Source organism: Podarcis liolepis, assembly GCF_965112155.1.
Source record: "Podarcis liolepis genome assembly, chromosome: 2".
NCBI lineage: Eukaryota > Metazoa > Chordata > Lepidosauria > Squamata > Lacertidae > Podarcis > Podarcis liolepis.
In genome coordinates, this window is record NC_139555.1 from 93,320,554 (window position 1) to 93,335,835 (window position 15,282).

Genomic DNA, 15,282 nt, shown 5'->3' on the forward strand with positions numbered 1-15,282 from the left:
ACAATCCATAGTTCACTTTACTATGCAAGTTAGTCCACAAGTAAAATCCATTAGTTGTGTTGTTGTTGTTGTTGTTAATAGTTTGATTTTTTTGGGGTCTGATTCTCACTTCCATGTTCTTACTAAAATGCAATGGGTTGCATATGGGAGTGAGAATATTATAATAATAAATGTAAAAATCACAATTTGTTGCCCTTTCCTGATGTCAAATTCAGGTTCCTGAGGTGGCCATCTCATTCTGCCCAATGATAGGGCTGGGCGAGGGAGGAGGGTATCACCTCCCACACTGTTCCAGAGTATCCTCCAACCCCACAGAACAGTTTTTCTGGACATACAGGGGGCTGCAGGGGGAAGAAAGAATCAATGAAGAATCACTTATACCCCCTACTTTCCTCTGTTGAAGCACCCCAGAAGCAGCATTTGCTCATGGAGACTGAATCCAACCCATTTTATGGATTTGTTGCCCCCCCCCATTTTTATGATACTTCCTCCACCCAAATTCTATGTTCTCTTCTATCATTGAGTGTAAGATATGGAAAGTGTTTGAAGTCCTCATCCCGTCCACTCCCTCTTTGATGTGCACTATGCAGAAGAGTGTTTATAAGGATTCTGCATGCATTAAAAATGAATAACCACAAAACACCCTTTACCTGTGCATTAGTGGCCACCTCTCCATACGTAACCTAAAAAGGAGAAAGAGTTAAACGAAAAAGGGCAAGGTGATGTTCCAGTTAATTAAAAGGTATTACTGGGGACTCACTATTTCTCGTAAGCCCAAGGTGATTTTGAATGAGAAGGATGAATAGTAGGCTCATCAAATCAATGGAAGATAGGTGGAGAACATTGAGATATTTTCACAGAGGACTATGAACACCATTCCAGCTCTCATGCATTTCCAATGATGCTTAATCAAAGAGGGAAACTGAGGGAATATTTACACCATATTCTAATTTTTCCTCTGGAATTTTAAGGTATGTCAGTTTAGACTCCTCACAATACATCACAGTTCAAATGTGATGTGATTCTTCTTGGCTGCTAGGATATTCTCTTTCCACACTATTTTGAAGTTACAGGTTGTACCAGGCTTTTGTCTGGCACTACTGGGAGAAACTGAAAACAGATATATACTCATTAAACCCCATAAAAACAATCTAGCATTCAGGTGCACAAAGGCCTATTGAAATGAATGAGTGTGGAACACTTCTAACCCTTTGATGAACTATAGATTTTCTGCAGTAGTGCTATAATGAAGCAGCCACGCTCCTTGAGCCAAAATGTTATTTTCCTCCATTTTTAACAATGGAAAGGAAGAACAAACAAAAGGACCATCTCATATCCTCACCCTTTTCTTTTTCCTGCTATTCTTAAGGTGCTGAAATTTCTAATGTTACATGCACCTTGTTCAACTGAAGGTTAGTAGAAATTCCAGCTGTAAATGTGATCAAGCCTTCAAAATGACAAAAGGAGTATTTCCCAAACAAGTAACAAAATCCATCAAATGATACACATACTAGATCATGGGTAGGCAACCTAAGGCCCAGGGGCCGGATCTGGCCCAATCACCTTCTAAATCCAGCCCGCGGATGGTCCGGGAATCAGCGTGTTTTTACATGAGTAGAATGTGTCCTTTTATTTAAAATGCATCTCTGGGTTATTTGTGGGGCCTTCCTGGTGTTTTTACATGAGTAGAATGTGTGCTTTTATTTAAAATGCATCTCTGGGTTATTTGTGGGGCATAGGAATTCATTCATATTTTTTCTCTCTCCAAAATATAGTCCAGCCCACCACATGGTCCGAGGGAGGGTGGACCAGCCCATGGCTGTAAAAGGTTGTTGACCCCTGTACTAGATTCTGTTAAAAGGACTGGACTTAATTCATTGATTTATAACTGCTTACTGTTAGCAGAGGCAGATTTAGGGAAGCATGACCGGTTTGGTCGCACTGGGTGCTGAGCATTGGGGGGCACCACAGAGGATGCTGCAATTATTATTGAGAATGGAGCATGAGAAGCAGGGTATGTGTGCCGAATGTTGGTGTTGTATTATTAGACCCCCTAGTCTGCCGTGTGCACGTATCTTCCATGCAGGAATTTTGTAACACGAGGTAGCCCTCCATGAGAGTTGTGCAAGAGAAGAATGGAAGAGTATTCTGCCCCATGCTTTTGAAAAGTACAGTTCATGACACAATCATTCCCCCACCTCCCCAGAGGTGCATCTGTAGAAAGCATTTGCAATAAATCCTGTAGAGAAACTGCAGGCCTGTGGCAACTCATTTCCTGGACAGGAGCTGTTGAAAATTAGCCCAAGACTTGAAACAGATGGAGGTGCCTGGCATTTCCATCTGAGATGGTTGTCTCCCAATCCAAGGTGTTGCTTTCTTAGGGGTCTGCCTTGCACAGCTGCCTGTACTTCCGGGAAGGAAGGGTAGCACTTGGACAGCAAAGAAATATGGTGGGCTGGGCACTTCATGGTGACCCACATTAATCGCATTGAAATTTTGTAAATTGTGTGGTTTACTTCATGTGGTGAAGTGAACTGGCTGGTGTACTGCTTGCGATTATTGATTTAATCGTGTTGGGAAAGCTGGGTGCCCAATCAGTCTCTGAATGAAGGGGAGTACTTTTCATTTAGTAACACACAGACATATTTGCAATACCCATGCAGTACTTAAGCACTGCATTTTTTAAAAAAGGTGGCAACTTTATCAGTTATTGTAGTTCGGCATCCAGTATCATCATTTCCTTTTGAAATATAGGACAGACATACTAGTTGTGGAACTTTATGATGCTTTTCTACTAGGCAAAGTTATGCTGCAGCAGGTTCCTGTGAGTCAAGTGCACTTGTGCTTTTTTTAAAAAAGTCATTGGCTGTTTAAGATACTCACGTGCTTTTTTTGTCGTGACGTTAACTGGGACACTGGATGGTCCAGTCCCAGCTGTGTTGAAAGCCCTCACTGTGGCAAAATACATTGTATTGGCCCTGAGGCTGGTGATATTTTTGGCCGTGATGTTGCCGTTGACTCTGACTTTGCCAGTTGCAGAATCCTTTGAGTCGTCCGTCCAGTACAAGACCTAAAGGTTAAGAGCAAGGGTTCATTGCTTTTTCTCCAATTACAATCTTGATTGGAAAGAAGACAAGTAGACAAGTAATGCTTCAAGAGGGACAGCTGATTTTGTAATTGAAGCTGTCAGGATATAAAAGCAGGCACGAATATTTATAGCATCTCTTGCATCCTGAATACAAACCGGGGGGGGGGGGAACCCACACATAAACAAATTAGGACTCCTTTGCTTTTATAGCTATCCAAAGGGGAAACTTTGATAAGGTGAGTAATGCTTAAGAGCTTGTCGATCTATAATTAAACCATGAAGGAAAAAGGAAAAAGAAATGAAATGAAAGAGGATTCCTAGAGAGATCTTAATTATTATGTTTCTTGCCCATGTAGTTACAATTCAATAACTATTGACTTAGGCCTCCCTTTGAGCTCTAACAGTTGTTTGATGTGGAAGAGCATGTGCTTTCTGAACTAGACCATCCACTCTGAGGTTCAGCAGCAAATGTAGTTACAGTGGCACCATCCCCACACAAGAGGAGGTTTCAGCAGGCTTGGGAACATAGGAAGCTGCCTTATACTGAGTGAGACCCTGACAGCAGCTCTCCAGGACTTTAGACAAGAGTACCTCCCAATCCTACCTGGAGATGCCAGGGATTGAATTTGGGACCTCCTGCATGCAGAGACCATTCACTAGTATTGAGCCAAGACCATTTTGAGCCCTTTTTGTGTGTGAAGTCAAGGTTTGCAAAACTGCAAACTATCTTTCCACAAACCCTGCAGAACAGCTCCCCCTGCCTTGGGGTGGGGGGAATGGGGATACAAGAGAGAGGGAAATCATTCCATGAGTGCTACGACAACATTGGATGCAACCCATAGCTATTAAAAGCTACTAAAGAAAGGAATCTAAGAAAGAAAATGGTTTATCTGGTTTGAGATAATAGAATGCACAGACAGTGCAATTTGCTACCTCCCATTGCTAATCTGTAAGCTGCCCTCCAGTGAATCATGGAATATTTAAAGGTAAAGGTAAAGGGACCCCTGACCATTAGGTCCAGTCGTGGCTGACTCTGGGGTTGTGGCGCTCATCTCGCTTTATTGGCTGAGGGAGCCAGCGTACATCTTTCGAGTCTGTGGCCAGCATGACTAAGCTGCTTCTGGTTTGGCGAAACCAGAGCAGCACACGGAAACGCTGTTTACCTTCCCGCTGGAGTGGTACCTATTTATCTACTTGCACTCTGACATGCCTTTGAACTGCTTAGTTGGCAGGAGCAGGGACCAAGCAACAGAGGCTCACCCTGTCGCGGGGATTCAAACCACCGACCTTCTGATCGGCAAGTCCTAGGCTCTGTGGTTTAACCCACAGCGCCACCCACGTCCCCATGGAATATTTACAGAGATTCTAATTGCACAGGGCGAGTTTGTCTAAAAAAACAACAACCCCAGAATCTTATTCAAAGTTGAAAGGAGACCAATCTGTCTGCAAATAATCACATGCAAGGCATTGGACTAGAGGATATGTATACAAAAGCAGGAGAGGTTGAGGTTGAAAAGCTGTGTTGCACAAATGCTGGTGCTCAGGAGGCAAGAAACCAGAAAGGCTATTAATGAAATAGCAGAGAAGATGGTGTGTTGGAAAGGAGGAGTCAAATAGAATAATGGGATGAAACGATCTTGAAAATCAGGAAAATAGCAGTTAAAAGTGGAGCTTGACTGGGAGGCTGGAAGCAGAGAGGGACAAGAAAGAATGGACATGAAATGTTGGCATACAGCAAGTGAACAGAAAAGGTTACAGTAGAACCTAGGGAACTGTGGGGCAAAAAGAAAAAGGGACAGAAGGGTAAGGTAGTCTATATCTATATATGAATGAACCAGCTATATTTGACTACAAAAATCTGATATGAAGTGTCCCACCTCATAGCCAAGAACCCTTCCAGTATGTCTGTTCCACACAACAGGATTCCAAGAGACTTCTATTTCTGAGGCTGAGAAACTTTGTACAATGGTTCCAGTTGGTGCTATCTGTGGCTCTGGGAGAGCAATAGTGGCACAGAAAACATACATTTTAGAGACCACAATGTAATACCAAGTTGTTATAATGAAAAATAAACAGAAGGGGTTATAAATCTGTAGAAATCATGAAAAGATTGATCTCTCACAACTAAAGACTTCCTGTGGCAACCAACTTCTTATGATGTAGTGAATTTAGCTATTGAACCACCATGACATTATTGCACAGCAATGCATCCATGCCACTGTCTAGGATGTGATGTCAAACGCTTCACAATATGGTTCGGATATCAGTTACACCAAAGTAAGAAGACCCAACAATGTCAAAAATGGTAAGACATGGATGATTTTGCTTACCGTCTTCTCCAGAATACACAATATATATTGGGCTCATTGTTCCTACTCCTTCATGATTGAAGACTCCCACTTTCACTTCAAAAGGGAATAAGGGTGTGATGCTTTCATTTCTATAGATGTATTTGGATGCCTCCACTGAGGCAACCACTGCTTTTGTCCAGCTTGCAGAGCCCAGAGGCCGGAACATAATAATATAGCCAAAACCTTCCCCGTATTGTAGTTCCTCAGGAACTGACTGCAAGAGGCATAAAAATCAATCAATAACCACTTGCAAGCACTGTATATGCTGTTTTAATTGAATCTTCTCTCTATCAGTATATTTTAGTTGTATTGATTTGGTTGACTGTGCTTCCAAGAAGATAATAATGTTTGCTCCATCAGTCAACGTAATATTGAAAATAACAATAAAAATAAATCAATTGAGGCAATCAATTTAGAAACAAAAGACCTAATCAGCAGCATTAAAAGCATGCACTACATTTTAAAAATTAGACTCATTTCATTATCATCTTACTTTGCTTTTGATTTTCCACCATCCTACGCACACTTTGGAGTGCTGAATTGCTAATTTTTAAAGAATGACAACAGAATGGAAGTGACAATTGCTATATAAGTGTACACCAACTTGGTGATTGCAACTTTGGGCCATGCTACATGAGGCACACTAGATTCATGAATGGACCTCCTGGTATTTCTATTTTACTAAAAGCTCACATGGGAATGCGGTCCAAATTGGCAGGTCTGGGGAAAGGGTTAATCATTTTCCCATTGCCATTTCCCAGATCATAGTGCCCCGAGATTTGCATGTAAGTTTAGTGTGTGTCACCAGAATATAACCAGTATTTTTTATTTTATTTTTGTAGTTTTAACATTCTATAGTTTCAACATTGCCATGTTTCTATCTGTAAGTATGGCCAAAGCAATCTTTCTCTTAATAAACCAAATGGACAAAATATGCACTGGTGACTATGTTGATATTATTTTCATGAGGACGTCCTTTTCCTTATACATACTTTATGGGGAAAAAAAACACTGGTGGAATATTGGAGCCATTAAGGCTTCATCTGTGCTCTTTAGTCAAACATCATACCCATAATCACTTCAAAGGAACCACTGCTTCAAAGGTAGAGGAAGAACATTAAAAGCCAACTAAGTTGGTGAATCCCGAAATAAATTAGAGCAGTGTTTCCCAACCACTGTTCCGCGGCACACTAGTGTGCCGCGAGATGTTGCCTGGTGTGCCGCGGGAAAAATTAAAAAATTCGAAAGATTTTTTTTTTTAAGTCAAATTTTCGATTGGGGCGCCGTCACTAGATGACCCCTGGGGTTCCCTCCCTCCCTCCCGCTCTGCGCCTCCCTCCTCCTCCTCCTCCTCCTCCTCCTCCGGGGAGGCCCTTCCTGGCTCTCGGCCAAGGCTTGGCGGCTGCCACTCACTCACTCGCTCGCCCACCCGTCCCTCCATCCCTGCACCCGGCCTCTCCCCCTCCGTCCCCGGTGCGGGGGCTGCCGGGATCCGTAGTCCCCTCGCCCTTGGGCTCCGCGCCCGTGAACTACGTTTCCCAGCGTGGCCTGGCGGGCCGGGCGTTTTGTTTGAAGCGCTCTTCTCCCGGCCATGGAATGAGCGCAGCGGCGGCGGCCGGGCGGGCAGGGGCTCTTCCGCGCAGACCCCGCGCAGCCTGCCTGCGCCCCCGCGGAGATCGGGCAGCAGGATGGAGCCCGGGGATCCCCGCGGAGGCGGAGCGGCGGAGGCTGCCCCCCAGGTAGGGCTGCGTCGGGGTGTGTGTGTTTATTTTTGCAATGCTGCATCCGCGCCAGAGGGGACGCATCGGACCGCGGGGAGACCCCTTGGCGGGCGTGCAAGGCAATGCATGCGTGCAGGCGTTGCATGGAGTGCAGTGCAATGCAATGGCAACGCGGTGCCCTGCATGCATGCATGCAACTTCCACCGGCGCTCCAGACTTGGCAGGTTAGGGGGGTCCCCAGTGGGCGGCAGAGAGAGCCGGGAGGGCGAAGGGGAGCCGGGGGGGAGCAGCGCTGCTCCCCGAGCCGAGCCCGGGGGGAAACTTCGGCGTCGTTGCGCCGGGTGTTGGAAGCGGAGGCTGGCGGGGGCCCCTCACCTGCAAAACCTGGTCGCCTCTCATATATTTCGTGCATTGCATTCATCGCCCGCTTTCTCCTCCAAGGAGCTCCCGGGGGCGCGCGTGGTTCTCCCCGTGTTATCCTCGCAACAACAGCCCTGCGAGGTGGGTCAGGCGAGTGGCCCAAGGGAGCACCCAGGGATTGTCCTGGCCAGGTGGGGTGATTTGAACCCTGCTCTCTGCCCGGTCTTCGTCCTCATTTAGCCCCCACATGTGCATGACTGTGCATGACTGAGGTTTTCCCCCCTCGTCTTGGCTATGGTGTGAGTCTGTGCTGTTAATTAATGGGGTTCTGCCTTCGGAGAAGATGAGCCAGCCCTCAAGGAGGTGATTATGTAATTTGCTAGCAATTCATGTCCCTCCCGGCGTGACGCTGCGCGCTGACGTCACGGGGCTGTAATGGTGGTGTGCCTCGAGATTTTTTTCATGAAACAAGTGTGCCTTTGCCCAAAAAAGGTTGGGAAACACTGAATTAGAGGAACTAATCATCTTTAGGGTTCATATAGACACTGCGGAATACGAAGGTATGTTCATGGGGATCAATATACAATGATACAATAAAGCACTGAGATATTATCACAGTAAGAAAGTACCAATACTATGCCACTGAGAATTGGATATGGATGGAAGTAGCTATATGCATAGATAGAATGTTTATTTGTATTTTTAAATTGCTTTTAGCATTCACTGCTTACCCTTGTGACAAGAAGTGAGTATACAGCAGTAATATTTATTTATTTATTTACTGGACATACCAGAAAAGTAATCACACCTTTGTGGTTTTTTGCTGCTGTTCTTTGTTCAGACTTTCAATATATAGCAGTGATTGATATTACAGAGACAGGAAATGTGCATATCTGTCATCTGCCCATCTACCTAATGTCTCATACTACTTGCTGGATTATTTTGGGGAGATGCTCCTGTAATATTGAATTTATCCCGGCTGGTTGATCAATTAATCTCAGTAAAGCAGAATTGTGGTGTTCTGTTTTGCAAAATAGAAACTCAAGTGTTAAAATCCGATTAATGTGCAGCATTTTTGAAACTTGCATGTGCTCTGAGTCACTTTTCTAGCATAAAGCAGTTAGAGAAATATGATAAAAGAAATGCTGGAGTGTGCACTCTGGGAAATACATTTTTTTAAAAAACCCATAATTTATAACGTGGCACAATTTTTCGGTATTCATATTCCTTTAAACTGAAAGGTACAAAAGTTACTGAATGCTAAAGAGAGAGAGTCTTTTTGTCATTTCTGGAAATCTTTCTGAAACCCCAAAAGTCCATCTTCCTGCCTAAGCTCTTTTCCTTTCTCTCCCTAATAAGTCAAAATACTCTCTTTGTTCCTGGTCTCTTTTTCTGGAGTGATGCACAGAAAGCAACTGTCAGTTGTCAAGTCAATGGGAATAAAGGACTAGCACATTTTACATGTTCCCTGTCACATGCTGACAGAGAAACATTTTCTCTCAGAAAGTGGGGTGTAATGCAGCTGTTTGTTAAAAGAACACAGCTCAAAAGATGTGCTGGACTCTTGCCATACTGATCTTTGTAAAGTAAATTCCGAGAGTGAGGGCAGCATAAGTGAACTACGGACAGAAAAAGAAAAAGTTTGCCACTTTATTTCTGTCAATTTACACATTTTGCAATGAAGAGTGTTCTTTTTCTTTAACTTTGGGGGGAAAATACTTGCAGAAAGAACCTCTTAGGTTGGAAACTCAAGTATTTATCATCTCCTTTTACTATATTTAGTGTAGTCAATTTTCTGGCTTAAAAAGCTTGACATAAGAAGAGCCCTACTGAATCACCCCAAAGGTATGCCTAGGCCATCATCCCATTTCAGAAGCAACCAGAGGCTTATGAGGTTCCCATAGCCAGAACATGACTCTTGTGTTCCCCAGCAACTGGTATTCACGCACAAACCATGAGCATGACTAGTAGCCTCTGGTGACCCTCGCCTCAGTTAATTTGGTTAAATCCCCTTTTAAAGCCATCCATGTTGATCATCTTGCCATTTTGAAATCTATAGTTTAGTTATGTGCCGTTTGAAGAAGTACTTTCATTTGTCTATACAGAAAATCTCCCACTATTCAAACTTACGTGGTAAATTGTGTCCTCCTCCCAGACAGCATGTGTTGTGGTGAGATCATCAAGACTGACCTCACTGCTGTTGTGGGTGGGAGCGATTGGATAGCCACAACAACCCGATTGGTGGTCCCTCGGTTGCTGGGATAATTCTGGCCAATGGGATCGTTTCATGCATTAACCGAGGGACCTATATGTACTGCTGCACGCTGCGTTGAGCTTTCTCTTTTCGCCCAGTGCACTGGATCACCCACCCTCCCTATATTTAGGATTCATTATCACTTTGCTATGCCTTTATGGGTTGTCTGGTTTTGGGACAGGGGCCCAGTAGGAATTTTCCCATTTGGCTGATTGGCTGGTGCCGCTTGGGTTTCACCTGCTGCGTAGCAAATCATCACAACTTTGTAAGGTTTGGTGGTTAGGCATTGGTTCAATGTGGAGTTGAGGGGAGGTTGTCACACCTGCCCCTAACAATGTGCGATAGCATATTCCGTTAAAGGAATTCAGGTGCTCACCATTCTTTTGTCTGATCCCCTTCCAGGGGTTAAGGCCAAGCCAGAGCACCAGGGAGCATTTTGGGGTGAGGTTGTGTCTGTGGTAAGACCAATGCTCCCCCAGTCTGTTTACCCTTACTGACTTCTGCCAGTGTCCAGTTGTCAGTGCTGCCCTGCCAGAGGTCAAACCAATGCCTAAGCAAACCACTCACATTCTGTAATCAATAAAGCTGTGGCCAAAACTATGCCAATAACCTTAAACTAATATTGGTGTCAACTGTGTCTTTCTTTGGAAGGTCTTGAGGGTCTTCACACACAACCCTGGGTTCTCGGTATGATAAGAGAGGAAGAAAAACTTAACCTTATCCATTTTACAACGCCACACATAATGTTATAAACCTGTTTTGTTCAAGGAACACTATTCTGCTCAATATGGAATGGCGTTATTCACTGTATAATGGCAACCACTTTATCTTTTTTTGTATAATTGTGTATTACGTTGTCATAACCCACCCTGGGTAAGAAAGGGCAGGTGAGAAATCCTATAAATACCATATTTTTTGCAACATAACACTCACTTTTTTCCTCCTAGAAAGGAAGGGGAAATGTCTGTGCGTGTTATGGAGCGAATGCCTGCAGGTGGGGGGGGGATCTGCTGCAGTCGTGAGCAGAGGATCCATGGTTCCCCTTCCTTCCCTCCTCCGTGGTTACAAAGCATGGATCCACATGGATCCTCAGGATTTTTGCATTGGGCTACTCCAAACTCACTGTCAGATCACATGTCTGTGGCCGCAGCATGAACCACAAAAATCATATATCACTATTTTGTTTAGAATATTTTTTTTTCTTGTTTTCCTCCTCTAAAAACTATGTGTGTGTTATGGTCTGGTGCGTGTTATAGAGCGAAAAATATGGTAAATAAAAGACATGCATGCATATAGTCAGACCAGCTTTGGGCCAAATGAACAGTAATTCATGTACCTTGTGATGTTTTAAGTGAAACTTGCTCAAGGGGAGTGCCCACATTCTAGGTATAGCCTGTGACAATTCCATAGCTGTCAACTTTTCCCTTTTCTTGCGAGGAATCCTATTTGGAATAAGGGAAACGTTGACAGCTACAGACAATTCCCATTTGAACATTTAAAGGAGATCCACCTCTGGACTGCAGAAGTGATTGTGCATTTGGTTTGGGAACTTCTCCAGCTACCTCCAAAGCCACGCTTAGCTGGAACTACGTCTCAGTGAGTTCAGCTGAACTTATTTCCTTCAGCATGAATTATCCTTTGGGTATTTGATTTTGCCTTCTAAACATACACTGAGTGGTATTTGATACTGAAAGGCCATGTCTCCTTTTATGCATGACAGGGTATGCCTTGGCAGCATAATATTCCAAATGGGAGAAAACAACAGCAAGAGACATGCAAACAAAACTGTGTGGAATGTTTAATGTGCAAAATACCCAAACAGATTAGAGTGTTAAGCTGCCTTCTGCATAATGATGATAAGAGGGCTACAGATGACTTCTAAACATCTTTATAACATGCTGCTCACAGTTTACTTCTCTAAATTGCTACCAGTGGTGCAACAAAACCTGCTTTTGCTACACCTGTATTGTAATCGCCCTTCATTATATTGAAGAGCTGAGGCTGATTTACAAATTACCTCCCATGTTATGACGAGCTCAGACCGGCTTCCTCCACCTCCACTCACATTTGCTGGTGCCGCTGTAGGAACTAGCAGGGTAAAGCAAAAACAAAAACATCACAAATTTGCGAAATTAAAAAGGCATTCATAATTTTGTAAATCCTTCTTTGAATGACCATATGAAAAGAGAAATCAATACATGAGATCCAAAGTCAATAGCGAGGTTTAGCATCCTGGTTGGCAATGGTTCCATTGCTCTCTGGACCAATGCAGATAAGTTCTAAAACTGACCATGGCTGAACTACAGATAAGTTCTCAACTGGGCTATGGGTTCCCTCAACACTTGGGGAGTAGATTCTATAGGGATAAAACTAATGTGCCTGTATAGATCATCTCATTATAGTGGATCTTGAGATAAGCTGACAGTGGCTTAGATATGTGCAATGCCACAGGAACGATCTACGTGGTAAGCCACTAAGTACTTTAAATTAGTAGTAGGCTGACCATAATAGACTCAACTAGAAATCTACACAGGGGCGCTGACTTCTTGTTTGGTTGAGTTATTTTATTTTCAGATATGCCATATTCATGAAAATAACACATTATTTTGGGAATGGGGGGCAGCCATTATCCTTTTTCATTGCTGCCGTTCACTTCAATTGATTTGTGTTAGATCTGCAAAAGTTTAAGAAGGAAAAGGAAATGGGGTGGTTAACTAAATGAAGAATTAAAAGGAGACTTTCAAGCCAAGCTCAACTAACATTCCACTGTTCCATGAACCAGTTAATGCTCAATTAGTGCTTGTGTTAAATGAGTTCAGTATTTACTGTATTTGCATGGGAAAGAAATTTATACTACTGCTCAACAAAGCCTCAACTGGGTCATAGTTGAGAAGCAGATGAAAATTTACGGTTAACTGCATCGGCAGAAGCGCAATTAATTCTCAGCTCCATTTTAATGAAATGAGCAGTGGCTCATTTGCCTCCAGGAATCTACAAATGCTCGATCGAGTTTTAGCTGGCAATGTAGACCTTATAAGACAGACTTTCTCATTCACCCTTTCATTGCTCTTTATTTGCCACACCTGTTACTCTGAGGATGATTTTAATTAGTAATCTAGAATCTTAGCAGCCAGCTGCACAACAGAAATGTTTCCCTTTTGCCTATGGGGCATCTGAGTAGTGAAGTGAGTAGAGTTTATCCAAATCTGCAGGACTCTTTGGTTCAATACTTTAACCTGTACACAACACCAGTGACTCTGTTCTATTTCTGTATCGTCTACTCTACAGATTTTGACAGTCCTAATGAGGGGATATCGAAGCCACATGAAGCTGTCTATGAAAGGTCAAAGTTTAAAGGAACTTTGTAAACCCTATCGTTTTGAATTCTACAGTGTATAAAATAGTCTGTGCAGCATAATAAGAAACATACTTTCCTTATCCATTCATTGTACAGTGATAGAATTAGGCTTACTCCCAGTACTTAGCAATAAAAAGCTCTGTGCATCATTAAAACAGGGATGAACAGCCTTCTGACTTCTGCATTTAATGAGGCTTACTCCCAGGACTGATGCCTAAGGAAGTAAAAGCTAATCGGCAGGAAGGGGTGATGCATCCAGCCATTCTTCCTTCACACCTGGACTCTTGGGAATCAGGTGGGAACCCCTTCAGAATAAGAGATCAGAGGGAGGAGAGGCTACTGTCAAACACCCTTCCATTGTTCCTGGACACCCCCCTCCTGCAAAAAGAAACAAACAAACAAAAAAACCCCCACTCACAATATTTTCATAGAATCATAGAGTTGGAAGAGACCACAAGGGCCATCGAGTCCAACCCCCTGCCAAGCAGGAAACACCATCAGAGCACTCCTGACATATGGTTGTCAAGCCTCTGCTTAAAGACCTCCAAAAAAGGAGACTCCACCACACTCCTTGGCAGCAAATTCCACTGTCGAACAGCTCTTACTGTCAGGAAGTTCTTCCTAATGCAGTGTTTCCCAAACGTTTTTGGGCAACGGCACACCTGTTTACCGGGAAAAAATCTCGCGGCACACCACCATTAAAGCCCCGCCCCGTGACGTCAGCGCGCAGCGTCACGCCGGGAGGGACGCACAAAAGTTAAAGTTTTTTCCCTTCCCCTTGCCGGGGTGGGAGGAGGCAGCAGAGCGAGGGATTGAGGGACGGCGGCAGCGGCTGTTGTGGTGGTGGCGGCGATAGCGGGCGGAGGAGGAGCCGTCGCCGGGAGTTGCTGCTGCTGCTGCTGCTGCCCGGACATGCCGGCCTCCTCCTCATCCGCTGTCTCGCACGCCTCCCTTTTGCGCGCGCTGCCCCGCCGCTCGGCACCAGCACCGCGGAGCCGCCCCCGGCTCGACGCGGATCCTCGCCGCCGCCCCGCCTCTCGCCGCCCGACTCGCCCGCCTCCCTCCCACGGCACACCAGCCGGTGTCTCACGGCACACTAGTGTGCCGCGGAACACCGGTTGGGAAACACTGTCCTAATGTTTAGGTGGAATCTTCTTTCTTGTAGTTTGGATCATTGCTCCGTGTCCGCTTCTCTGGAGCAGCAGAAAACAACCTTTCTCCCTCCTCTATATGACATCCTTTTATATAATTGAACATGGCTTTTGAATTTTGAATTGCAAGCCAATTTTTAGCTAATAACAGGGATACAAAAATACAGAAGAACGTAACATTTGAATAACGATGTCCAAAGCCAACATCACTGAGCAGTAGAGGTGAGCCATTATGGCTTACAGTGGTACCTCGGGTTAAGTACTTAATTCGTTCCGGAGGTCCGTTCTTAACCTGAAACTGTTCTTAACCTGAAGCACCACTTTAGCTAATGGGGCCTTCTGCTGCTGCCGCGCTGCTGGAGCACAATTTCTGTTCTCATCCTGAAGCAAAGTTCTTAACCTGAAGCACTATTTCTGGGTTAGCGGAGTCTGTAACCTGAAGCGTCTGTAACCTGAAGCATATGTAACCCGAGGTACCACTGTACTTTTGAAATGAACAGTGTTACATTTTTTAAGGAGTTTCTCAACCCATCAAGACAATTTCAGGAAACCTACTGGATGCTTTAGTTCTTAGTAGCTCAGATGGTGTGCTTGGCTCTCCAATCCCAATACTATTGCCAGCCACAACACGAAATTCATATTCAACCCAAGGGTTCAGATCAACCACTGTTGCCGTGTGGGTCCTTCCATTAATAACTTCAGGAACTAAACATAAAAGTGAAAAATGATTAGCGATGGAAGAATGTGAAACTATAGCATAGAATGTAAGTCAGAAATGTGGCTGTATACCTGTTGAAGCTGCTTGCCACCCAACTGAAAAAGGGGTCCTTATCTGAATAGTGTATATTTGGATTGGACTATTATTATCTGTTCCTTGTCTCCAGTTTAGCACTGCCGTTGTACTGGAAACATGTTCAATGTTAACATCTTTGGGAGGACCTGGAGTGCCTTATTTAAAAAGGAAGAAAATGCACATTTACTTTAGCAGAATACTTTGTA

General features: G+C 44.1%; 1 protein-coding gene across 7 annotated transcripts in view; it reads right to left on the reverse strand.

Moving 5' to 3' along the window:
- Window positions 1–15,282, reverse strand: part of CNTN6 (contactin 6) — a 193,842-nt gene that overhangs the window by 10,449 nt on the left and 168,111 nt on the right. For 4 of the 7 annotated variants that reach the window (XM_083491366.1, XM_083491367.1, XM_083491368.1 and 1 more), the window contains 6 exons: window positions 15,073–15,231; window positions 14,839–14,988; window positions 11,792–11,862; window positions 5,419–5,653; window positions 4,966–5,081; window positions 2,884–3,070 (listed from right to left, as the gene is read on the reverse strand). In XM_083491366.1, coding sequence (XP_083347492.1) covers window positions 2,884–3,070; window positions 4,966–5,081; window positions 5,419–5,653; window positions 11,792–11,862; window positions 14,839–14,988; window positions 15,073–15,231 — 918 coding nt within the window. Of the gene's footprint in view, window positions 1–650; window positions 684–2,883; window positions 3,071–4,965; window positions 5,082–5,418; window positions 5,654–11,791; window positions 11,863–14,838; window positions 14,989–15,072; window positions 15,232–15,282 lie in introns of all 7 variants that reach the window. The other 3 variants (XR_014522923.1, XR_014522924.1, XM_083491370.1) reach the window with 3 other exon arrangements.